Source organism: Phoenix dactylifera, unplaced genomic scaffold, assembly GCF_009389715.1.
Source record: "Phoenix dactylifera cultivar Barhee BC4 unplaced genomic scaffold, palm_55x_up_171113_PBpolish2nd_filt_p 001902F, whole genome shotgun sequence".
NCBI classification, from domain to species: Eukaryota; Viridiplantae; Streptophyta; class Magnoliopsida; order Arecales; family Arecaceae; genus Phoenix; species Phoenix dactylifera.
The window spans coordinates 14,921-40,366 of NW_024069190.1; the positions used below are offsets into that span (position 1 = coordinate 14,921).

At 36.5% G+C, this 25,446-nt stretch overlaps 3 protein-coding genes across 4 annotated transcripts; all 3 read left to right on the plus strand.

The window, feature by feature from the left end:
* Nucleotides 1–261: 261 nt before the first annotated feature.
* LOC120109202 (protein PYRICULARIA ORYZAE RESISTANCE 21-like) lies at nucleotides 262–2,310 on the plus strand. The gene is made up of 3 exons (XM_039122947.1): nucleotides 262–312; nucleotides 1,307–1,388; nucleotides 1,500–2,310. The coding sequence occupies exons 1-3, from the start codon at nucleotides 301–303 to the stop codon at nucleotides 2,138–2,140; spliced, it is 735 nt and encodes a 244-aa protein (XP_038978875.1). The 5' UTR covers nucleotides 262–300; the 3' UTR covers nucleotides 2,141–2,310.
* Nucleotides 2,311–8,916: 6,606 nt separating this feature from the next.
* LOC120109203 (protein PYRICULARIA ORYZAE RESISTANCE 21-like) lies at nucleotides 8,917–12,828 on the plus strand. 2 transcript variants are annotated; one of them, XM_039122949.1, is made up of 3 exons: nucleotides 8,917–8,978; nucleotides 11,902–11,983; nucleotides 12,099–12,828. In XM_039122949.1, the coding sequence occupies exons 1-3, from the start codon at nucleotides 8,967–8,969 to the stop codon at nucleotides 12,656–12,658; spliced, it is 654 nt and encodes a 217-aa protein (XP_038978877.1). In that variant the 5' UTR covers nucleotides 8,917–8,966; the 3' UTR covers nucleotides 12,659–12,828. The 2 variants fall into 2 exon arrangements, with proteins under 2 accessions (XP_038978877.1, XP_038978876.1); XM_039122948.1 differs by lacking the exon at nucleotides 8,917–8,978 and adding an exon at nucleotides 11,245–11,298.
* Nucleotides 12,829–16,002: 3,174 nt separating this feature from the next.
* Nucleotides 16,003–16,719, plus strand: LOC113462754 (protein PYRICULARIA ORYZAE RESISTANCE 21-like). Its single transcript, XM_026804835.2, has one exon. It carries the CDS (start codon nucleotides 16,003–16,005, stop codon nucleotides 16,588–16,590), a length of 588 nt encoding a protein of 195 aa, XP_026660636.2. The 3' UTR covers nucleotides 16,591–16,719.
* Nucleotides 16,720–25,446: the final 8,727 nt, after the last annotated feature.

Genomic DNA, 25,446 nt, shown 5'->3' on the forward strand with positions numbered 1-25,446 from the left:
ATTCCATCCTATTCAGTAGTTTGGATGTAGCAGTCGCTGAAAAATTCTTACCCTTTTTTTCCCTTTTTTTTGGTGAAAACGGCAAAAAATTATTACCCTTAGCGTACGTGATGACACTTCCAAGCAGCCGGCGAGCCTCTCAAGTGATCGCACATTTGCTGGTAGGTTCCCGATCACGTCTCCCCTCTCTCTTCTGTCGGTCATTTCGCGTTTATAAATAGGGCTAACCAAGACCTGCCCTCCCCGCCAACTACACTCGAAACCAAACATCGAGAATTAGGATCTGGGTTCAATCTAGCAATGGCAGAAAAGGTTGCAAATTCTCCTCCCTTCAGAACCTTGCTTCTCTATGTATTTTTCAAAGGCTATAGCTTATGATGATTTTAACTCATGTCTCTAGTGGATCTTATATTATCGTGATCTTTTTCCTAAAGCTTACTGTTATATGTTTTTATTTTATTTTATTTTCTTTTTTTGATGATAAGGGAGGCCCAAAAAAAGGCCACCCAGATTTTATTGAGAAAAAGAAATGTGCACAATGGAGGACTATGTACAACAAAGAGAGGAGTAAAAAATGATTAAGCTAAAAGTTTTGAAGTTGTAAAGTTAAAATTTGTCAGTTAAATAGTAGTTAGAATATAATATGCTCTGATTATATTTGACTTCCAAGAGAATATTTCATAGAAGATGCAGCTGGTTGGAACTTTCATCATATGCAACCAAGGCAGAACTATGCTGACAAAAAAAAATAGAATTCTCTATTTGAGCAATCTGAAATGAGAATATTCCATAAAAAAATTAAGCATAGAAATCTAACGGATCTGAAATTAGCTTATAGTTATATAATGATGATAGCATGAAGCTTTGGTATTCCCTTTTATATTTTTATCAGAATAAAACTTAGAGGTGGATTGTTTCATCACTCTTGAATCTTTTCTAACCTGACTATGTTTAACTTTGATATACATTGTTGAGCCTTTCTTTATTAGCTTAAGATTACAATTATTGTTAAATTATTTCTACATTTATCAGTTAAAGCAAGTTTTGATCTTTCCTTTTCTCCCCCTCCCTTGCTCTCTTTTTCTCTCTCTATAATAGCAGGTTAAATGCTTCGTTTCTAGAAAAAGCAATAAATGCATTTTTGCGGCCTTTCTTTTTCCTTCCTTCGTTTTCCTTTCTTATTATTTTAATAATACTCATATTAAGACAATGGTATCATCATTTGTAATGCATATTTATTTGCGCATGTTCCCTAGCTGTGGTCCTTCATATTATTTTCACGTTCGCTAAATAAATCATATCACAGACCTTCAAGTTAACCATAAAAGTTGACCTACGCTGCTGTTGTTGCTACAAAAAGATTCAAAAGATTCTATGCAAGATCCAAGGTACGTAATTAAACCTCCCCACACTTCACCGCCTCCATTCTAGTCCAATATTTTAGCTACTAATGATTGTTCCAATCATCCAATTTCACCCTATGATATCCATCAACAAAGAACGATATCAGAGCATAAAAACTATCACCTATGACGTGAAGAACAATACTGTCACACTCTCCGGCCCATTCGATGCCGAGATGCTCTCCAGGAAGCTCCGCTGCATGGCCGGCAGGGTGATCATAGACATAAAAAGTGAAGAGGTCAAGCCGTCGCCACCCAAAGAAAAAACTACGGAGATAACAGAAGAAATCTTAGTATGTGAGCCTTGCAAGAAGCCCAAATGCACGGTGATTAAGAAGCGGATCACCGAGAAAACTAAGGACACTCCATCCAAAAAGGATGACGAGAAAAAAACTAAGGACGTTCACATCTTCGTATGTGACCGTCCACAATGCTCGGATCCCTGTCCGCCACCGTGTGAATCACCATGTCAGCCAAAGTGTGAACCACCGAGTCCACCGCCGTGTGAACCACCGTGTCCGCCACCGTGTCCGCCACCGTGTCAACCACCAATTTGTCAGGTTTGTTGCCGGATGCCCTCCTCTGGGGGGAACCAAGGAGGGTCTTGCTGTTACTCTTGTGGAAGGATCTACGGATGTGCGCCTGATTGTCCACCAATGCCCTATGGTGGAACCTCTTATGGAGGATACCAGTTCATTCTTAAGGAGGATCCATCAACGTCATGTACCATCATGTGATCGATCGTGTGTATCCATGTTTTTCCTTTGCCAAAAAATAATAATAGTAATAAGGGTGAAGGATGTTAGAGTTATATGTGGGAGAATAATGTGGAAATAAAGTGTTATTTCCGTGTAATATTTTCATTTGGAATATTGTGTGAAAGAAATATTATATATATGCTTGATAATGCGAAGTCTTTTTTCTTAGTGTTTTTTTCTTGATAAAGCCTATTGGGAAGGTAAAGAGTGAGGATTTTAACGTGGGATTCGTTGGAGGTGCGAGAGAGGCAAGGTTACCGATCCTTGTACCGATGGTGGAGCCCCCTTCCAGCCAAATTTGGAAGGATCCGATTTTTAGGAAAGTAGGACGAACTCCTGTTCTGCTACAGGAACTGAACAAGGAGGCGAGGACTCTGAAGTTGCACAAATGTAGCTTACATTATGGTCTTCTAACAAAATTACTCTTGATAATATTTGCTATAACACAACTGCGTCTGCTCCTAGAGTTTGCAGCTGAGCAGCAAATCCTCGTCTTCTAAGCAAGAGGTTGGGTTCAAAGCTGGGTCTCGATTGCATCTTTCGCCCAAAAGAAGAATTCAACTTACTTCACACGAATCTATCATTGGATCACCCAATGCACAGATCTCAAAGTACTCCAAGCTCTATTATTTATCTGTATAGATCTCAAAGCAACTAATGGATAATTCAAAGGCCCGTGAAAGATACAACTCTAATCCTTTGAAGCTTTAAGTATTAGGCTTGGCCTGTTTTGGACTTCAGTGCCTATAGAGTGAGTAAGAGCAGGCTCCTATGTGCTTGATCTCAAGATTGTTTACCAATTTCTTAACCACATTGGACTATTAGTTGACTTGAGGTCAAGAGACTGCCAATCAAAATGTCGGTTAACAACCAGCCAAATCCTCTTCACAAGAGACTGCCATTGTGGTCTTGAATAGAGTTATTCTTCACAATATTTTCTATAACGCAATTACCCTCTACTCCTTGAGTTTGAAGCTAAGCAGCAAATCTTCTTGTCTTCCTGGTGAGAGGTTGGATTAAAATCTGGGTTACGATTGTATCTTTCGCACAAAAAGAGTAATTCATCTTCCTTCATGCGAATCCATCGATGGATCAACCAATGAACAGATCTCAAAGCACTCTGAACTCTGTTATTTATACACCTACATAGATCTCAATGCAACCAGTGGGTAATTCAAAGGACCTGTGAAAGATACAACTCTAATCCTTCAAGGCTTCAAGTAGTAAGCTTGGTGATCTGTTCTGGACTCTGGTACCTATGGAGTAGGTAAGAGCAGGTGGTGGGGTGGGTTGGATCCCCTTTATTTTATTTTTTTTTGAAAAAATAATCGCATGTGGTACCTATCAGCTCTTATATTTGTGCTTGATCTCAAGACTGTTTGTTAGAAAGTTTTCCCATCCACATCGGACTACTAGTTGACATCATCAGGTCAAGAAACTGTCAACCAAAGAGTCTAAAAACAACCAGTCAAATCCTCTTCACAAGTGACTGCCATTATGGTTTTTTAACAGAACTATTCTTCACAATATTTTCTATTACACAATTGCATCTACTCCTCGAGTTTGTAGCTAAATCCTCATCTTCTAGGTGAGAGGTTGCGTTCAAAGCTGGCCCGCGATTGTATTTTTGCAGGAAAGAAGTATTCATCTTCCTTTGGACGGATTCACTGTTGGATCATCCAATACACAAATCTCAAAAAATAATTATTTAAGAAAATAAAAGTGATTAAAAAAATTTAAAGAATTATTAATTAAGATCCTATTTAAAGAAATAAAAATGATTAAAAAATATTTTTGATATGCATAGTATCGTGTCAGCTAATATCTTGGATTTTATTGATTTATCTTGATTGAGAAAATATGCCAGGACTTTTGCATATATTATATCCAAAGTCACCCTACAAATCGAGATCTCGACTAAGATGAAAATCCTGGTCCTATTTGATATTGATGCAGGGGGATCATCAAACTCTATGTAGATCATTTTGGCCATTATAGGTAGGATTGGATATAGTCTAGGAGCAAGATTCACAACATTGAGAAGTCAAATCACGTGCTAAACTTCCTAAAGCTACAATGTGGTTGTACGATGCCAGATTAAGATTATTTTTTTCAAAAATCAGATAACTTTTCAAACTTTATAACATGGCACCACCCCTTTAATAAATTAGGATATTTAAGATGTTTTATTGTTAACAGGTTATCGGTAAGCTACCAAGTTACCAACCTCCTTTTTTTTTGAAAAATAGAACATTCTATTATTTTGGCTCTACTTCACTAACCCGTCGCGATGGTGGATGCAGGCCACTGCTAGGGCTGGAAGTGGGCCGGGCCAGCTCTTATCCGAACCCAACCCGAATTTTTTTTGGGCTTTGGGTCAGGATTGGGCCTAGGTATTTTTAGATAGTCTTGGCCCGAGTTTGGCCTAATCCCAGGCCTGAACCCAATTGTTCCAGCCCGAATTATCCATTTGGGCCAAAAATAGGTCCAACCAAAATTCGATTGAAATTTAATAGTTCATAATATTGCTTTATAAAAAAATGAGTTGATTAAAAAGTATGCATTCTCTTATAATACAAGTAAATGATACATAAGACATTATTCTCATTTAAATTCATTTTGATTTGTCCTTTACTTTCTCATTATTTTCTTTAAATAACAACATACAAAAATTAATTGATTCGGACCTAAATTTGGACTTTGTTTCGAGCCTTGTTTGGGCTCGGGCTCGGGCCTGGCCTAACTCCGGGCCCGAGTTAGGCCAGTGACATACCCAAGCCCGGTCTGAAAAATAAATGGGTTCTATATTTTAGCCCAAACCCAGTTTGACTCTTTCAAGCCTAAGCTGAAGCCCTGCCCAAAATCGGCCTGACCCAATGTGCTTAAGCTAGGTCCGAGCCCATTTCTAGCCCTAGTTGTTGCCTACGCTTTCGGGATTAGGGATGAGGAAGCAGTAAAAGGAATAAAATGCCTTTTGGAGTACCGTAGTAAAGCCCTATAACTATATAGGAGTTACCTGTGATATAAGTGGTCTGCTGTCATATTAATGTCTTACACTAGACTACATGCTTGCTTAACTTGCTTGTGTTTGGTGTTTACTTGACTCGATGAGTTCTTTTGATCAAAGTTTTTTAGGTTAGATCTAATGAAATTCCCATTTTGTTGCAATAAATTGTGTCCATTCCATGTAGACTAGGTTATAATAATGCAACCTCGGTTATAATGGCCAGAAATAGGCTGTCTGTTTCTTCGATACATGCTAGGTTACGCATGCTTTGGATGGGATTAATAGAGATGGAACTAGTTTAGTGCATAGAATTTCGAAGTCCAACAATGTGGTCCAAAATTTTTGACAACAGCAATCTGTCTACCACCACCAAACAGGCCAACTAAGGGTTCTAAGCTTTGTAAGCATCATAGACCATTGATGCACGAGCTAGAAGCCTTAGATAGTATTTGGTGACCCAAATAAGATCACCAACGTGATCTTAGATCACTAGTGATTCTTATCTTAGAATAATCTGATCTCAAATAATTTAAGATACTATGTTCAGTATATTATGCTCGAGTAATTAAAGATTTTCAGGTATCCACAAGCAACCTATTTGGTATTCAATGGAAATCCAAGATTACTGATTATATATTACTAAAACTATCCTTGATATACCCCATAAAATATATTTATTAATCATATAAATATATTATAATGCAATATTAATATATTTATTAATATATTTGTTATGGTTCAAGTTTGGCCCGAGGGCGACCACGTCGGAGGAGTCGGAGGAGCTGCCAGTCGAGACGGAGAAAGGACGCCACCTCCCGCGTGCCGGCGTACCTGCATAAAGCCTCACCGGTGTTTTCGGTGAGGGATCTCCGATGCTTAAGTTAGCGTGGAGTTTATGTTGGCCAAAATGTCCTTTAGGCATTACCTGATTGGGCTATTTATAGTCCTCACGGAGGTACCCAGATGGCGGAGATATGGCTCGTCCTCATCATGGGAAGAGATGGCGCTGGTCAGGTGACGCGCGGCCACGGTTTGCTTGAGGCACACAGTTTGAGCTGTCCCTGCCCGCGATATGGCTCTGGCGCGTGCCGCAGGGTATGGAACTTGTCAGCAGGCATGGCTGGGGCAGCAAGGCGTAGTCCTTTGTTTGCGTGTCTTGGCGTGGCCATCAAACGAAGCATGGTGTGGTGAGGTTGTCGCAGGGCATGGCCGCGACGCGTACTGGGTGAGATTAGCTCAGCCTTTAGTAGGGACCGAGATCGGCCTTGCCCGCTTGGTAGGGTGCTGAGGTCGTGCCGACAGGGGGGCCACGACAAATATTCGGTGAGGTCGGCTCAGTAGGCGTTGAGGTTGGGCCGATTTGGGAACCACAATGTTTGATGAGGTCAGCTTGGCGGGTCCTGAGATCGGCCTAGCCTCCTTGACTTTAAGATCTGCCCAGCAGGGTGCCCCGAGCTCGAGCCGGGGCGCGTCGTCGAATAGGCCGCCCCGAACTTAGCCGAAGCAGGTCGTCATTGTAGACTCCAAAGGAGGTTGCTGTAGGTCGTAGCAGCGGAGAGATCTGGCCGAGGTCGGCTTGACCTTCGACGATGTCCGAGATCGAACTGGCTCTTAGCAGGACCGAGGTCCCGCCTGGTCGATGCCGAGGTCTACTTGGCCAGAGTGGGGTGGTCCCATGTTGTGAGCAGGACGATTCATTTTACCCCCATCAATATTAATTATTAATATAGTCCACAAAAATATATTTATTAGTCCTATAAATTATTAATCCTATAAATATATATTAACTATTATTATAAAATTAATATCTTTATTTATACTTATAATATATTTTTTAGTACTAATATTTATTTTGATGAGAAAAATAAGGTAAATAGAAGTAATATATTAAATAATTTCATTATATAAATATAAAATACAATAATATATTTCTACTATAATTTAAAATTATCATTCAATATTAATTTGACAATAATATGATTAATAATATATTATAATATGATATATATATCATAAATAAATATATATAATATAAATATAATATGATTATATATATAATATTAATATAATATATTAATGGTGTATTGATATACTAATTTGTTTTGCTAGATTGAGAGATATTTTGTCCGTAAATTTTAGCCCATGATCATTTTCTTGAGGCAATCATGCATTTCCAACCTTAAGGACAAGTATCCTATTGCTAGGTTTAAGGCCGGTCCGAGCGTTAGGCGACCGAGGCGGTCGCCTAAGGCTTCGGGCCAATGGAAGGCCTCCGGGAGGCATGACCAAAAGGAAGCAAAGGCCCCATATAAAAACGGGAACAGGAGCTAGCTACGAGTTTTCCCCCTTGATGGAAGGAAGGTGGAGAGTTTCTTGGCCTGCAGAGGGGCAATTTGGGAAGTTGGGGATAGTAGTTTTGTTTTGGGTGGAGAGGGAGGGAGAGAGAGAGAGAGGAGGGATTTGGTTGGCTTGAAAAATGCCTGAAGCCACTCTTATCTTTCATCCCTTCTCTTTTTTGGTTTTGGTCTTGGTTTTCCTTCCCTCACATTACTCCCAATCCAGCTGGGCCATCAGGAAGAAAGATAGGGGGATTGGAGATGGACTTCTTGGAGGGTGGAGATTCTTTTAATTTTCTCCTCTCGGTTTCTTCTCCCCTCTTGGTTGGTAGAGAGAGAGGAGGGAGGTTGGAGATTGAATGGCTGCTGTGCTGTGATGTTGCAGTTGCTGCTTGGGTACTCGCTTGAAGGGGAGATGGTGGGATGGGACTTTTATTAATTAGATGAAGTGAATTTCCCATAATGCCCCTACTTTCTCTCATAGAGTGGACCCTTTTTGGACAAATTCTTTCTTTTACCTTGACCATGAAATGCCATAGGGTAACCTTTTCCTATTCTACTCTTGACATGGTAAACAGTACTGCCAAGCATTATCTCAGTTATTTAATCAGTTTTTTATGGGCCTTTCTTTAATGTAATTACTTTTCCATTTCTTTATTTAAAAATTATATTAAACTGAAGAGGCTTCTTGTCTAGATTCATGTATCTTTGTTGGAATAGTATACTTGATAGCTACCTATTTTCATATTATTTTTTTTAAATTACATATTAAAAAATTTTATTATTAAAAAAAGAAGTCTTATTCATTGGATCCGCCTTAGGCCTCCAAATGTATTGAGCCGGCCCTGCCCACCCACCCCCCACCCGCCCAACCCCCGCTATAAACTCGCTTGAAGGGGAGATGGTGGGATGGGACTTTTATTAATTAGATGGAGTGAATTTCCCATAACGCCCCTACTTTCTCTTATAGACAGGTCCCTTTCTGGACAAATTCTTTTCTTTGCCTTGGCCATGAAGTGCCATGGGATGACCTTCCCTATTCTGCTCTTGCTTGACATGGTAAACAGTATTGCCAAGCATTATCCCAGTTATTTAATCAGTTTCATGGCCCTTCTTTTAGAGCAATTATATTTCTGTGCCTCCATTCAAAAATTATATTAAACTAAAGAGGCTTCTTGTCTAGATTCATGTATCTTTGTTGGAATAGTGTACTTGATAGCTACCTATTTTCATATTATTCTTTTTAAATTACATATTAAAAAATTTTATTATTAAAAAAAAGAGGCCTCATTCATTAGATCCGCCTTAGGCCTCCAAATGTATTGAGCTGCCCCTGCCCACCCACCCCCCACCGCCCCACCGCCCCACCCCCGCTATAAAAAAGACTGCCCCCGCCCTGCCCTCCCTGCAAACCACACTCGAAACCATACATTCAGAATTAAGATATGGCTTCAATCTAGCAATGGCGGAAAAGGTTGCGAATTCTCCTATTTGTTGTGTCTTATCTATGTAGTTTTCAAAGGCTTATGATGATTTTAACTTATTTCACTTATAGAAGTCACAATATCATGATCTCTTCCCTAAAACTTATAGTTATATGTTTATGATAGTACGAAGCTTTAGTATTCCCTTTTATATTTTTTTATCATAATAAAACTTGGAAGCAGGTCGTTTCATCATTCTTGAATCTTTTGTTTCGTTCTTATTTAGATCAATCTGACCATGTTTAACTTTGATATACATTATTTATCCTTTCTGTATTAGCTTTAGCTCACAATTATTGTTAAATTATTTCTAACTATGCCAGTGAAAGCAAGTTTCAAGTTTTCCATTTTTTTTTCTCACTCGCTCTCTCCTTCTTTCTTTAATATATAGCAGGCTAAATGCGTCGACTGATCTAGAAAAGCAGATAAATGCATTTTTGCTGCCTTCTTTTTTTTCCTTCCTTCCTTTTTCTTTCTTATTATTTTAATACTCATATTAAGACAATGGTATCATCATTTGTAATGCATATTTATTTTCGGATATTCCCTAGCTGAGGTCCTTCATATTATTTTCACATTCACTAAACAAATCGTATCACAGATCTCCAAGTTAGCCATAAAATTTGTTGGAGGCAACGAAAGCAAAGTGGGATGAAAAAGACTAGAAGAATGGATTTGCTTCAGAATGTTTTCTTTTCATTCAAAATGGGGGCTGATTACAATAATTCAGATACATCAGAGCTACTGCATTTTTAAAGTTCTGTATCTTTTTTTCAGAACGTTTTCTTTTCATTCAAAATGGGGGCTGATTACAATAATTCAGATACATCAGAGCTACTACATTTTTAAAGTTCTGTATCTTTTTTTTTAACATTTTTTTGAGCCTACAATGAACGACATATTTCTAGTAGATAACTCTAGAACATCATTTAAGCTGATTCAACAAGTTCCAAAGTCTAGGAAATATAAAGAGTCATTCAACATTCAGTCAAAAATATCTTCTGCACAATCTAGAAAATTAATATATTAATCCTATAAATATATTTATTAGTCCTATAAATTATTAATCCTATAAATATATATTAACTATTATTATAAAATTAATATCTTTATTTATACTTGCAATATATTTTTTAGTACTAATATTTATTTTGATAAGAAAAATAAGGTAAATAGAAGTAATATATTAAATAATTTCATTATATAAATATAAAATACAATAATATATTTCTACTATAATTTAAAATTATCATTCAATAATAATTTGACAATAATATGATTAATAATATATTATAATATGATATATATCATAAATACAATATATATAATATAAATATAATCTGATTATATATATATATATAATATTAATATAATATATTAATGGTGTATTGATATACTAATTTGTTTTGCTAGATTGAAAGATATTTTGTCCTCAAATTTTAGCCCATCATCATTTTCTTGAGGCGATCATGCATTTCCAACCTTAAGGACAAGTATCCTATCGCTAGGTTGTGTGGTGATTTGAAGAGTATGTGTGCTTTGGAATCACTACCATATAGGATCATCATAGTACAAGATCATCTCATTATCTCCACCAATATCACCTTTAGTCTCGCGATGATCATCCCTTCTTAAAATTTTATGAAACCATTTCCAAAAGATATAGAGATCACTACTAGCTAGCATATAAAGTATTAACCGACACCCCAGGTCAGCCTGTCGGATCTAACTTCTATTGACTTGACTCGCGTTGACGCCACCAACCTCATATTAGTACAAAAGCTGCCTCGAAGTAGATCAGGCCCCACAGATAAAACAAAGGCAGTGCTACCATTGGCTTTGTTTGCCAAGCTTTTAAACTTTAATACAAACTTTATCTTTATCGTTTTAGATATGACGAGGCTGATCGTAAAGAGGCCTTTGCATCATATCCCTCAAAGTGGAAGGCAGCGGGAGATGCATCAATGGTGGTTCTTATGATTTCCCTGCATGACGATGGTAATTTAGCACTTTAAGATTCATAAAGGGAGTGGTCCTCCCCATGAGTAATCACATCTTAAATTTCGTAGTTTAATACTTTGAATGCAACGGCTATCGAATTTTTTCTCTTGATAACAACTAGGAAAAGTTATTTTGGTGGATATGATGGTCGTTAAAAAAATATTTTAAAAAAAAGGCTCCCACCCACCCCCAACCGCCCCACCCCCCGCTATAAAAAAGACTGCCCCCGCCCTGCCCTCCCCGCAAACTACACTCGAAACCAAACATTCAGAATTAAGATCTGGCTTCAATCTAGCAATGGCGGAAAAGGTTGCAAATTCTCCTCTTTGTTGCGTCTTATCTATGTAATTTTCAAAGGCTTATGATGATTTTAACTCATTTCACTTATAGAACACACAATATCATGATCTTTTCCCTAAACCTTACAGTTATATGTTTATGATAGTACGAAGCTTTAGTATTCCCTTTTATATTTTTTTTATCATAATAAAACTTGGAAGCAGGTCGTTTCATCACTCTTGAATCTTTTGTTCCGTTCTTATTTGGATCAATCTGACCATATTTAACTTTGATATACATTATTTATCCTTTCTCTATTGGCTTTAGATCACAATTATTGTTAAATTATTTCTAACTATGCCAGTGAAAGCAAGTTTCAAGTTTTCCATTTTTCTTTCTCACTCGCTCTCTCCTTATTTCTTTAACAGCAGGCTAAATGCGTCGGCTCTAGGAAAGCAGATAAATGCATTTTTGCTGCTTTTTTTTTCCCTTCCTTCCTTTTTCTTTCTTATTATTTTAATACTCATATTAAAACAATGGTATCATCATTTGTAATGCACATTTATTTTCGCATATTCCCTAGCTGAGGTCCTTCATATTATTTTCACATTCGCTAAACAAATCGTATCACAGGTCTCCAAGTTAGCCATAAAAGTTGACCTAGGCTGCCGTTGTTGCTACAAAAAGATTCAAAAGATTCTATGCAAGATCCAAGGTACGTAATTAAACCTCCCCACACTTCACTGCCTCCATTCTAGTCCAATATTTCAGCTACTAATGATTGTATGTACCAATCATCCAATTTCCCCCCATGATCTCCATCAACAAAGAACGAGAGAACATAAAAACCATCTCCTATGACGAGAAGAACAATACTGTCACAATCTCCGGCCCATTCGATCCCGAGAAGCTCTCCAAGAAGCTCCGCTGCAAGGCCTGCAAGGTGATCATAGACATAGTAATTGTAGTGGAGAAACCGCCGCCGCCACCCCCACCAGAAACTAAGAAGATAGAACTTACCAACGAGCTGCACAACGACATTCAGATCATATTATACGACCTTCACAAGGATCCCAAATGCACGGTGACTAAGAAGGTGATCAAGGAACCTACTCCCGAGAAGAAAAAGGATGCTAAGGATAAAAAAACTGCCGAAATAGAAACTAAAAACGAGGTGACCAACGACATTGAGATCATAGTACGGGAGCATCCAAAATGCCTGGATCCCTGCATGGAGCTGCCAAAAAAGGTACCGTGTCAACCACCAATTTGTCAGGTTTGTTGCTGGATGCCCTGCTCTTGTCCACCAATGCCCTATGGTGGAACCTCTCATGGAGGATACCGGTTGATTTGCGAGGAGGATTCATCAACCTCCTGTACCATCATGTGATCATATGTATCCGTGTTTTTCCTTTGCCAAAAAATAACAACAGAGATAAGGGTGAAGGATGTTAGATTCATGCGAGAATAATGTGAAAATAAAATGTTATTTTGGTGTGTTTTTTGTTTTGAATATTGTGTGAAAGGATTTTATGCCTGAATAATATGAAGTTCTTTTTCCTTAGGGTTTTTCTCCAAAACTAAATAAATTTATATCAGCCAGAGGCTATTGGGAAGGTAATTAAAGGGTGAGAAGTGAGGTCTCAGGAATTTTTTGAACTCTCAGATACAAGCTGCTGGCTAATCAATAATATACCAGTAGGAATTTTTTGAGCTGCCAATGGAGTACGAGCAGGCAGGGACCCTAAGGCCGCATGACAGTAGCTTGCCATTGTGGTCTCTTACTAGAATTTACTTCACAATATTTCTATGAGGCAACCGCATCTACTTCCCGAGTTTGTAGGTTAGCGGCGCATCCTCTTGGCTTTTAAGTGACAGGTGGGGTTCAGAGTTAGGTTGCGATTATATCTTCCGTATGAAAGAATTATGCATCTTCCTTCATACAGATCTACTAATAGATTACCTAAAAATAACAAGAGTTATAAAATATTTATAGTTAAACCTTAATTCCTATCAACATTTTTGGTAAAATAAAATATTACATAATTATTCCAAAAATAAATAAATATCGTCGCTTCGCTCCGTTCCGTTAGAATATCAATATACCACTCAAATAAGAATATCAGTATACTACTTAATATGTGCCACTTATTCTAATAAAAAAATAAAAATGGTTTAAATTTTCAAAAACACAAACAAAGCGGATTACTTCTGCAAAATTTTTGAGAATTTATAGAGCAGACAGTATTCAGTAAGATTTTTATTTTCCGCTGCATGCATGGTGACAACAGTCAGATATAAGAGCACTAAGGAGAAGAAGGGAAGAAGATTCAACTATCATCTTTTACTCTTTTTTCTTATTTGTTTTTTCATTTATTGATGACAGGCTCTGCTCTTAAGTGTACTGAGCAAGCAGGCCGGCAAATATCAAACCCTATGCTGCAACTTTTCTCCATTCTACCTCGGGAGTAGTGACAAATAGCATTTCCAATTAATTGTCACAAGCAGCACTGACATGACCACAAATATTTCTCTGGATTGTTGATCCTGCCCTCTCCTTTGTAACTTCTCCAATCTTCTGTGCTTCAAACTTAGCTTCTGCCTTCCCTTGAGGTGTCTTTTCCCACAGGTTCTTGAAGGACAAGCCTTCATTTCGGTCCTGCTTGTTCTGATCCTCAAATTCCTCCAACACCCTCTTATTTGTTTCAATGTCCTGTTTGTTAATTTCTGCGGTCCCTTTAAAAGCCTGCTTCAGATTCTCCAGGTTTGCCATGATCTGCTACGTCAGAAGAACTGCTGTTATTTGGAGGAGAGATTTTGCAAAATAGCAGATGCTGTCATGTATTGTAAAAGTAAAAGCTTCAAGTGACAAGCAGACCCTGACACTGGCTTCATCAAGCTCTTCGCAACTGCTCCCTACAATTTTATTGAACTCAGCGCTGGCATGCTCGGCAAACTGAGCCACGTATGTTTTATTTGTAATTAAAATTTTTTAAAATTAAAATTAATAAAATCTTATGTACAGTCAATTATATAAAAAAAATTAAATGAATTAGTTATATTTGAAAATAGTATTTTAATGAATCTTGAGTACAAAAATTTGATTAGTAATTTTGCATCTTAAAAAGCTAGACAAATTATTGTTTAAAAAGATTAAAATATTCTGGACTTATTAAAAATTTTTCATCATTTTTTATGAAAAAAAGAGTCTTACTTTAGAGTCCTCAAATGCATTGAGCCGCCTCTAAGACCACTACTAGCTAGCATATAAAGTATAAACCGGCATGCGAGGCTAGCCTGTCCGAGCTAACTTCTATTGACTTAATTTGGGTCGGCGCCGCCGACCTCATATTAGTACAAAAGCAGCCTCGAAGTAGATCAGGCCCCGCAGATGAAGCAAACGCAGCGCTAGCATTGGCTTTGTTTGTCAGGCTTTTAAACTTTAATACAGACTTCATCTTTATCGTCTTAGATATGAGAAGGCTGATCGTAAAGAGGCCTTTACATCATATCCATCAAAGTGGAAGGAAGCGAGACATGCATCAATGGTGGGTCTTATGATTTCCCTGCATGCGGATGGTAATTTAGCACTTTAAGATTCATAAATTTCGTAGTTTAATACATTTAATGCAACGGCTATCGAATTTTTTCCTCCCAAAGTGGAGAACGATATTGAACAAATCTTGGGATGACTTTTCTCTTGATAACAAATAGGAAAAGTTATTTTGGTGGATATGATGGTCGTTAAAAAAATATTTCCATTTGTGCGATGGCACTTCCACTTAGTTAAAAAAATAATAATAAAGAAAAGGCTCCCACCACCCCCCACCCCCTCTCTCTCACTCTCGCTATAAACAAGACTGCGCCCGCCCTGCCCTCCCGCAAACCACCCTCGAAACCAAGCATCCAGAATTAGGATCTGGCTTCAATCTAGCAATGGCGGAAAAGGTTGCAAATTCTCCTCTTTGTTGTGTCTTATCTATGTAATTTTCAAAGGCTTATGATGATTTTAATTCATTTCACTTATAGAACTCATAATATCATGATCCTTTCCCTTAAACTTACAGTTATATGTTAATGATAGTATGAAGTTTTGGTATTCCCTTTTATATTTTTTTTATCATAATAAAACTTAGAAACAGGTCGATTTTTAATCACTCTTCAATCTTTTCTTTCATTCTTATTTAGATCAATCTGACCATGTTTAACTTTGATATACATTATTTATCCTTTCTCTATTAGCTTAAGATCACAATTCTTGTTAAATTATTTCTAACTATGCCAGTGAAAGCAAGTTTCAAGTTTTCCATTTTTTTTTTCTCACTCGCTCTCTCCTTCTTTCTTTAATATATAGCAGGCTAAATGCGTCGGCTCTAGAAAAGAAGATAAATGCATTTTTGCTGCCTTCTTTTTTTTCCTTCCTTCCTTTTTCTTTCTTATTATTTTAATACTACAATGGTATCATCATTTGTAATGCATATTTATTTTCGGATATTCCCTAGCTGAGGTCCTTCATATTATTTTCACATTCACTAAACAAATCGTATCACAGATCTCCAAGTTAGCCATAAAAGTTGATCTAGGCTGCCGTTGTTGCTACAAAAAGATTCAAAAGACCCTGTGCAAGCTGCAAGGTACGTAATTAAACCTCCCCACACTTCACTGCCTCCATTCTAGTTCAGTATTTTAGCTACTAATTAAAGATTGCACGTACCAATCATCCAATTTCCCCCCATGATCTCCATCAACAAAGAACAAGAGAACATAAAAACCATCTCCTATGGCGAGAAGAACAATACTGTCACAATCTCCGGCCCATTCGATCCCGAGAAGCTCTCCAAGAAGCTCCGCTGCAAGGCCTGCAAGGTGATCAAAGACATAGTAATTGTACGAGACCCGCCGCCGCCACCCCCACCAGAAACTAAGAAGATAGAACTTACCAACGAGCTGCACAACGACATTCAAATCATATTATACGACCTTCACAAGGATCCCAAATGCACGATGACTAAGAAGGTGATCAAGGAACCTACTCCCGAGAAGAAAAAGGATGCTAAGGATAAAAAAACTGCCGAAATAGAAACTAAAAACGAGGTGACCAACGACATTGAGATCATAGTATGGGAGCATCCAAAATGCCTGGATCCCTGCATGGAGCTACCAAAAAATGTACCATGTCCACCACCATGTCAACCACCAATTTGCCAGGTTTGTTGCTGGACGCCCTGCTCTTGTCGACCAATGCCCAATGGTGGAACCTCTCATGGAGGATTCCGGTTGATTTGTGAGGAGGATCCATCAACCTCCTGTACCATCATGTGATCATGTGTATCCGTGTTTTCCTTTGCCAAAAAATAATAACAGAAATAAGGGTGAAGGATGTTGGATTCATGGGAGAATAATGTGGAAATAAAATGTTATTTTGGTGTGTTTTTTGTTTTGAATATTGTGTGAAAGGACTTGATGCCTGAATAATATGATGCTCTTTTTCCTTAGTGTTTTGCTCCAAGAATAAATAAATTTATATCAGCCAGAGGCTGCTGGGAAGGTAATTAAAGGGTGAGAAGCGAGAACTCTCAGATATAAGATATCTATTGGTACCACTGCTGGCTTGCCAATAATTATATACTAGTAGGAATTTTTTGAGCTGCCAATGGAGTACAAGCAGGCAGGGACTCTGAGGCTGCATGATAGTAGCTTGCCATTGTGGTCTCTTAATAGAATTTACTTCACAATACCCTCTATGAAGCAACCGCATCTACTCTCTGAGTTTGCAGCTTAGCAGCGCACCCTCTTGGCTTTTAAGTGATAGGTGGGGTTCAGAGCTGGGTTGCGATTGTATCTTTTGTATGAAAGAATTATACATCTTTCTTCACACGAATCCATCATTAGATTACTCAATGCACAAATTTGATAGTGTTCCAAACCAAGTCATTCATCTATATATGCAGATCTCAAAGCAACTGGTGCATAATTCAAAAGTCTCTTGAAAGGTACAACTTTCTAAACCTTGGAAGCTTGAAATATTAAGCTTGGTCTGTTCTAGACTCTAGTACCTATATATAAAGTTGGAAAGAGTGGGTGGTGGGGTGCCTTGGGTCCCCTTTATTTTTTTGAAAAAATAATCACTTCAGGTTTATTTATCAGCTCCCATGTGCTCGATCTAAAGATTGGTTGTCAGAAAGTTTTCCTATCCACGTTGGACTGGTGGTTGACTTGAAGTCAAGGGACTATCAATCATGATGTGTTGTAAACAAAAACAACCCACAAGCTATTGCCAAAAGCCATAAGCTAAATCATTACAATGTTGGAGGGACACGTATAGGCTCACGAACAAGTACGGAATTGATTGTCAAACCAAAATCGATTCGTTGGGCACAACAATTATTTTTATTTTCATTTTTAAGTCCTTTCTTTACTGTCTATGATGTCGAAATAGCATCTAGTAGTTAAGCTCGTTGGCTGAAAGCACAGTGCCTGACGTGCCCTTTAATTACGTACGTAACAAACAACCTTTGACTCAATGCGACGTAATAAGAAGCAATCCTCAGCGTCACGTTATGGATTATCCCTTTTTTATGGAACATAATCATTCATTTTTTTCCCATAAGTAGCTTGGTCCATCTTTATTCCATTTCATATATGTCTGAGGATCCGCATAGCCCTTGATTTATGTGTTATTTATCCATTCCTACCTTTTTTATGGTTCAGTATCTTACCACGAATTAGTGAATCAGGCAGGATGTTTTTGTGCGGTTTTTCTTTTTGCGGGGCAGCGGGAGCCTTTGATAAAAAATTACGTGGAGCATCAATAGGCAAAATTAATATAGAAGTCGAAATTCTTCGTATATAATTTTACTAATTATGTTCGGAAAGGTTGAGTATTGTTTGAATTATAAAAAAAAATCTGATTCGAACTGTACAAAAATGGACCTCACTAACATAAATAGATGCTATATATCTTAATGCATTATTGGTCAATGAAAGAAAAAAAAGGCCAAAATCTTATTTTGCAATTTTTTTATTTTTTTCTAAATCATTTGGGAGATGCGAGTTGAACAGATTAAGAAAGTTTTTTCTTCGCTTCGATGGGATTAGATATTTGGCTAGAAGGTATATTTTTTGCTTGCAATTCTAATTCTTACGAGCTAAATATAGGTTGTAACTATAAATGCTACATTTGATATTGCAATTGCAAAAATTGTTTCTTTTTTTGCTAGGAAAAAATTGTTTCTTTTTCATTGCTTATAATTGAAAATAACAAATACAATTGTGACTACTTAGTTTTATGGAGCTACAATAGATAAGATAGCTCTATAAATGATTCAATAAGGTTATCCTTTGAAAATAATAAACTTTTTACCTTGTATTATAGCATATTAATTATCATATAATTTTATAACTATAACAGAAAAATTAATAATATTACAAATTACTATAATAATAATTGCTACAGTAATTATATCGATATATCACTACAAAATAATTTTCCCTTAAATATATTTTTATAATCATGAATATTATTTTAATAACACATAATTATTGTACAACAAGAATCATCATGTTATAATAGAAAAAATTAAACAAGTATGGCATGATCATAAAACAATAATTATATTATCAATATTATAACATTAATTATTACATTAATATACTTTTAGAAAATTTATATAATATTATATTAATTATATATTTTGTTATAATAATTTATATTTTAATAAAATATAGAATATTAAGTTTCAATAGTTGAAGAGAGGTGCAATATCTCTTTTGGAGATTTCTTCCAATTGCAACAAATTTTGTAATTAGAAATATGATCAATTAATTTTGCCTATATTTTCAATTACAAAATTTAGATTCATGTTTTTAGTCCAAATGCAATTTGTAGTTGCGATTGAAAATATCTAAATAGTTGTTTTAGATGCTTGCAACTCAAATTCTATATTTGTAAATACACTATATCCGATAGCGGGCAAATGAGCAAAGCCTTAGACAATCGACTATCAACTTGGTTAAAGGTTGCATCCCATGTTCAACAAAAAAAGCTCTCACATAAAGTAATCAAGGACATTTATAACAAATCCAGTAGAATTTATTTTGAATTTGATTTGGCGCTGCTAGCTATTGTTAGACTTCTCATAGGCAGGGCTCTCTCAACCCCATGCTTAGAGAGAGAATCTCTTGGAAGCATTCTTCCCTTAGGCTCCTTGGTCCGTTGTGGCTAGGGAACCCCTATAGCACTTCCCCTTCTTTCTCTCCCCCCCAAGGTTTCTCTCCTCTATTCCTCCTCTGACCCGCCCCCAAACTTGTGCCTTTCTCTTCCTCCTTTTCTTGCCCGTTTCCCCACTCCTCTCTCTCTCACACACACCAGTCAAGTGGTTTGAGTCTCCATTCCTTCCCTCAGGGTTCTCCATATGGTTTGAGGCCTAATTAGACCTGTTCAAATCCCGGGTGGCTCGCCTGGCCCGCTTGTGGTTGGAGAATTGTAGACGGGCTGGGTCGGGCCTGACGTTTGAGCTCCCTAATAAATGGGCCGGGCTCAGGTTCACATCAACCTGGCCCAAGCCCGACCCAAGCCCTAGCCTTGCCTCCCCTCTCTCTTTCCTCCCATATGTTGGTAGAGAGCTTTAATATCCCCTCTCGTCCTCCCCATGCCGAATTAGTTGTGAGATTTTGATTCGCTGCCTCAGTTGGGGCAATGGAGCTCATGATGAACGTGGTTTTAATCTTATCATAAGCAGTGTTGCAATATAAAATCTCATAATAGGTTTTAGATTCATTCGCTTTCCTTCCGAAAATCTTATCATTTGTCATTTCCTTGACCTTCACTTGCTTTGCTTCTTTCTCCCCCGCCATCGTTTGGCGGATATGGCTGCCTATAGATTTGGAATAGAGAGCACGTACCGTTTGCTTTATACCTTAGCCTCCCACTCTTTCAAAGGAAAAGAAAAAATATTATTCCAATTAGATTGTAACATCGAGTCTTTTTTTTTTTAAAGTGACTACAATAATTTGTGGTTCCTTTGATCATGAAACTTGGATTGCAACCGGGATTGCGATCCAGCTGGTGGGAGGGATTTGTTCGTGGTGATTTGGGCGGTGGCAGATTTGGGCGGAGGATGGAGCACTGGAGGGGGAGAAATTAGGCGTGGAGTTATAGTTTTTAATTAGGACTTTTTTTTTAATTTTAATCCAGGCTTTTAATTAGTTACTTTATTAAAGCTGGCAAAAGTACATTATTAACGGGCATGTTTAACTTGTATGGGCTAATCATACAATAAGAATATATTTATATAACCAGCATTTCACCAAAAATGCTGGGTAAAATAATGTTCCATGGCATTCCCAAAAATACTGGAAAATAATATCGCTAATTCAATGGATTTCACAAAAGACCCGGTAATTTGATTTAAATGCGGGCTAAACAAGCATTTCCCAACATTTTTTGAAAAACAACACTAAAATAATGTTAGGGATTCCTAATTTTGTTGTAATGTGCCTAAAAGCAAACTCCTCGCTTACTCAACTTGTTTGTGTTTAGTCTTTGCGTGAACTGGCCCATTGGGCCTATTCTGGACTGAAGTTGGCAGGCCCAAACGACTTCAGTTCGCAAAAAGAGAGAGAGAGAGAAAGGATTGGAATAAAAGAACTACATTCCTCTACCCGATCTCCTATTCATTGGAGATATGGCTGCCGACATGATCTCTACGGGGCTGGTGCCAATTGAGGTCACTGCCAACCAGCGAACGGCCGTTGTTATCACTGTTATGCCGGACTTATCCTTTTCAGAAACCTTCTTTTAAATCCCCTCCTCATCCCGCACGATGGACCACCTCTGAGCCCCCTCCTCCCTTTCTTCCTTTTCTCCAGTGTGCCACCACAGCCAAGTGTTGTCGCCCGAAATCTCGTCCTCACTCTGTTTTTTTCTGTTGCCCTGTTTCTCTATTTCAAGACCTATATCACCGAAATCCGCTGAAATCTACCACCACAGTTGAGTGCCATCGCCACTACAGCTCATCGAAGAGCTTCTTTCTACCTTTTTGCTTCTTCCTTGCCATCGAGGCAGCTAGGGGCGCTGCCACTCTTTGCTTTCCTTCTCTAGTTTTGGCCATGTGACCCATTTCCACCAGCCACCACCGCCTCCGGCTGGCCGTTGACCCCCCTACCACCACAACTTGGCTGCCACCACCGTTCCTTGGTCTCGTCTCTCCTCTTCCCTCTCTTTCATCTCATTTTCTTCTTATTATTATTTCTTCTTTTCTCTTCACTTTGTCCTTATTTATTTATTAATTTTAAAAAAAAAAACTGATTTCTCTTGGGCCTATGGATTAGATGCAAGGATGGCCCGTGCTATTGACAACCAAGACCAAATTTTTGATTGAACCCAGACTAATAAGATTCTCTCTCTTCAATTTACAATGAAGATTGGTATTTTGATCGGAAGTCAACTAGTAAATCCCGAAAATGTTGGTAGTTTGAATAATTTTTGGGTTGGTTAGAAATAGCATCGCTTTGCTTTGGAAAAGTTTTTGATGGTTTTTCTTGTCAGGGAGAATTTCATTTTCAAAGGAAAAGATGGTATTTTTGATTCTTGATTGATTAGGTTATCATTATATTATTTCATTATTAGGTTCTCCTATATACCATGCAAAGAAAATTTCTAGCAACTGAAGTCTATGATTAGTGGAATGTTGGTTCCAGCATTAATTGATCTCGGATTTTGAACGTTTTATTATGGACTTTCTTTTTTCTCTTAGATTTTTAGCTTATGCTTTTGAAAGAATTTGAGTATAATTATCAATCTTGAAGAATATTTTATGCTCAAATGCTCTACGATGGATAAAGTGCTATAGTTTATGATCTTGTGATAGATCAATTAAATTAATATTAGTTGATATTTTGACAAAAAAAATCATGTTGATTGTGGTAATTAGTTTATTATATTTGATTGTGATATTTATTTTACACTTAATTACATGGGTCAAGCATGTTATTATTACAATAGTATTTATTTTAATATATATATATATATATATATATATTATGTATTATGTTATGAAATTTAGATAATATGACTAGATAAATTAAAAAATTTGTTTAATATTTATGTATTCTCAACACGGTTATGATCTAGCCCCACCAATGCCCCATCAACTTATAATATGAGAAACTGATTTCGACACTAAACTACCGGTGATTAGAATAGTGACATCTGGCACTTTGTGCATCCTGTATCTGACCCATGCCACTAAGTTATATAGCCATAGCTTGATGTTGGATCTTTAATATCAGTTTATGAAAATAATAATAAATTTTAAAAGATATATATGTATTATTTGAAATTTGATTTATTTTCAGTCATTATCATGCTATTTAATTATTTAATTTGTATAAGTAGACCTCATTTTGTGGTGTTATGTTGGTTACTGAGCTAGTGTAGCTCATTACTTTTTCTTTCTTTATTTTTGAGATCCTGAATCATAATTGATCGGAACTTGGGGAAGTATGCTAGATATTTTGAAGATATTTGCAATTACCGGTTTAGACTACTTATACTAGTTTGGTTTGAACAATTTTTTTTGAATTGAATAATAATAAATAGTTAGCATTTTTGCCTGATGTGCTTTGGAACAATTGATTATAATGATTTGTTTAGTTCTTGATTAAATAAATTTTTAAAAATTGAAGAATTATTATTATTACTTTGAGATAATATGATTTAATTAGTAGCATTGCATGCTCGTATGGTCCGCCCTATAGGTATGCGGCGTCTATTGCGCTCTAGGTTTGAGGTGTAACATTTTGCCTGGCTCGATGAGTTCTTTTTATCAGAGATTTTTAGGTCAGACCTAATAAAATTTGAGCCACAGGAATGAGCCGAGGTGATTGGCCTGGTGAACAGCTATATAGTGCATACAATGGACTATATAATTTCTCCTGATTAATTATGATATGGACTTGCAGCAAGAGGACTAGAGTGCAGGAAACTTTGGCCCCCAATCTCAGTCCGTCGATTCTCATCCAACCATTGGCACCATTGCAATGACATTTTTTCCTACATCATTTTGTGGATTTTCATGCAGAATGTTTAAGGCCATGAGGTGCAGTATTTCCTTGCAGAGAAAATCAAATTCTATTCCCTCGTACAACGAGTCTTCTATCACATCTAGAGGTACTTTATGGATCTTCTTTCACATCTTATCTTAAATTTCCTAGTTTGATACTTTTGGTGCAATGGTTATCGCTTTCTTCGCTCCCAAAGCGGAGAAAGTTTGAGCTGATCTTGAGATGACATCTCTCTTGATAACTCATGCTCGTACATACATGGATGTAAATATTTGGACAACAATAACCAGATGATTGGCTGAAATTACCACAGTCATGCTCATGTCAACCAGAAAGAAATCTGTCACGACCTCCCCATCAAAAAATATTGCTATCTTCTCTTCTGTTCTTAATCGATATCATTATTCTCAAGATCACAAATATGGTGCAATGGATCAGAAGACTCTCCATGTTGGGATAATTAAAATTAATATTATAATTCTCAAAATATTGCTAATCATGCAGAATTTTTTTTTTTTGTGTGAAAGAGATTACCGATTGTTCTTTTAATCTATTCATCATATACAAGGTAGGACATATAGATTATTGAGGAGTACAATACTTCTCTATAGATGCCTGTCATGTGTAGTATTGTCATACAAATTACTAGGGTTTTTATGGCTTTCTTTGGTAGTTGGTTTATGGCTTTCAATGACCATAGTTTGCAACCTGGCCTAAAGGTTCAACCATAAATGTATTTCAAAAGTTCTTGCCGAAGAAAGAGGGAGTGGGGAACCTATATTTAGCTCGTAAGAATTAGAATTGCAAGCAAAACACAAACCTTTTATATATATAAAATCAGATTATATTTATATTATATATATTGTATTTATGATATATATCATATTATAATATATTATTAATCATATTATTGTCAAATTATTATTGAATGATAATTTTAAATTATAGTAGAAATATATTATTGTATTTTATATTTATATAATGAAATTATTTAATATATTACTTCTATTTACCTTATTTTTCTTATCAAAATAAATATTAGTACTAAAAATATATTATAAGTATAAATAAAGATATTAATTTTATAATAATAGTTAATATATATTTATAGGATTAATAATTTATAGGACTAATAAATATATTTATAGGATTAATATATTAATTTTCTAGATTGTGCAGAAGATATTTTTGACTAAATGTTGAATAACTCTTTATATTCCCTAGACTTTGGAACTTGTTGAATCAGCTTAAATGATGTTCTAGGATTATCTACTAGAAATATGTCGTTCATTGTAGGCTCAACAAAAATGTGAAAAAAAAAGATACAGAACTTTAAAAATGTAGTAGCTCTGATGTATCCGAATTATTGTAATCAGCCCCCATTTTGAATGAAAAGAAAACATTCTAAAAAAAAGATACAGAACTTTAAAAATGCAGTAGCTCTGATGTATCTGAATTATTGTAATCAGCCCCCATTTTGAATGAAAAGAAAACATTCTGAAGCAAATCCATTCTTCTAGTCTTTTTCATCCCACTTTGCTTTCGTTGCCTCCAACAAATTTTATGGCTAACTTGGAGATATGTGATACGATTTGTTTAGTGAATGTGAAAATAATATGAAGGATCTCAGCTAGGGAATATTCGAAAATAAATATGCATTACAAATGATGATACCATTGTCTTAATATGAGTATTAAAATAATAAGAAAGAAAAAGGAAGGAAGGAAAAAAAAGAAGGCAACAAAAATGCAGTTATCTACTTTTCTAGAGTCGACGCATTTAGCCTGCTATATATTAAAGAAAGAAGGAGAGAGCGAGTGAGAAAAAAAATAGAAAACTTGAAACTTGCTTTCACTAGCATAGTTAAAAATAATTTAATAATAATTGTGAGCTAAAGCTAATACAGAAAGGATAAATAATGTATATCAAAGTTAAACATGGTCAGATTGATCTAAATAAGAACGAAACAAAAGATTCAAGAGTGATGAAACGACCTGCTTCCAAGTTTTATAATGATAAAAAAATATAAAAGGGAATGCTAAAGCTTCGTACTACATAAACATATAACTGTAAGTTTTAGGGAAAAGATCATGATATTGTGACTTCTATAAG

Excerpts from the sequence above, each read along its gene's own strand:
- LOC120109203 (XM_039122949.1), top strand. Across the intron at positions 11,984-12,098 it reads GATTCTATGCAAGATCCAAG|AACGAGAGAACATAAAAACC; the intron begins GTACGTAATTAA and ends CCATCAACAAAG.
- LOC120109202 (XM_039122947.1), top strand. Across the intron at positions 1,389-1,499 it reads GATTCTATGCAAGATCCAAG|AACGATATCAGAGCATAAAA; the intron begins GTACGTAATTAA and ends CCATCAACAAAG.
- LOC113462754 (XM_026804835.2), top strand. The coding sequence starts at position 16,003 with ATGATCTCCATCAACAAAGAACAAGAGAACATAAAAACCATCTCCTAT.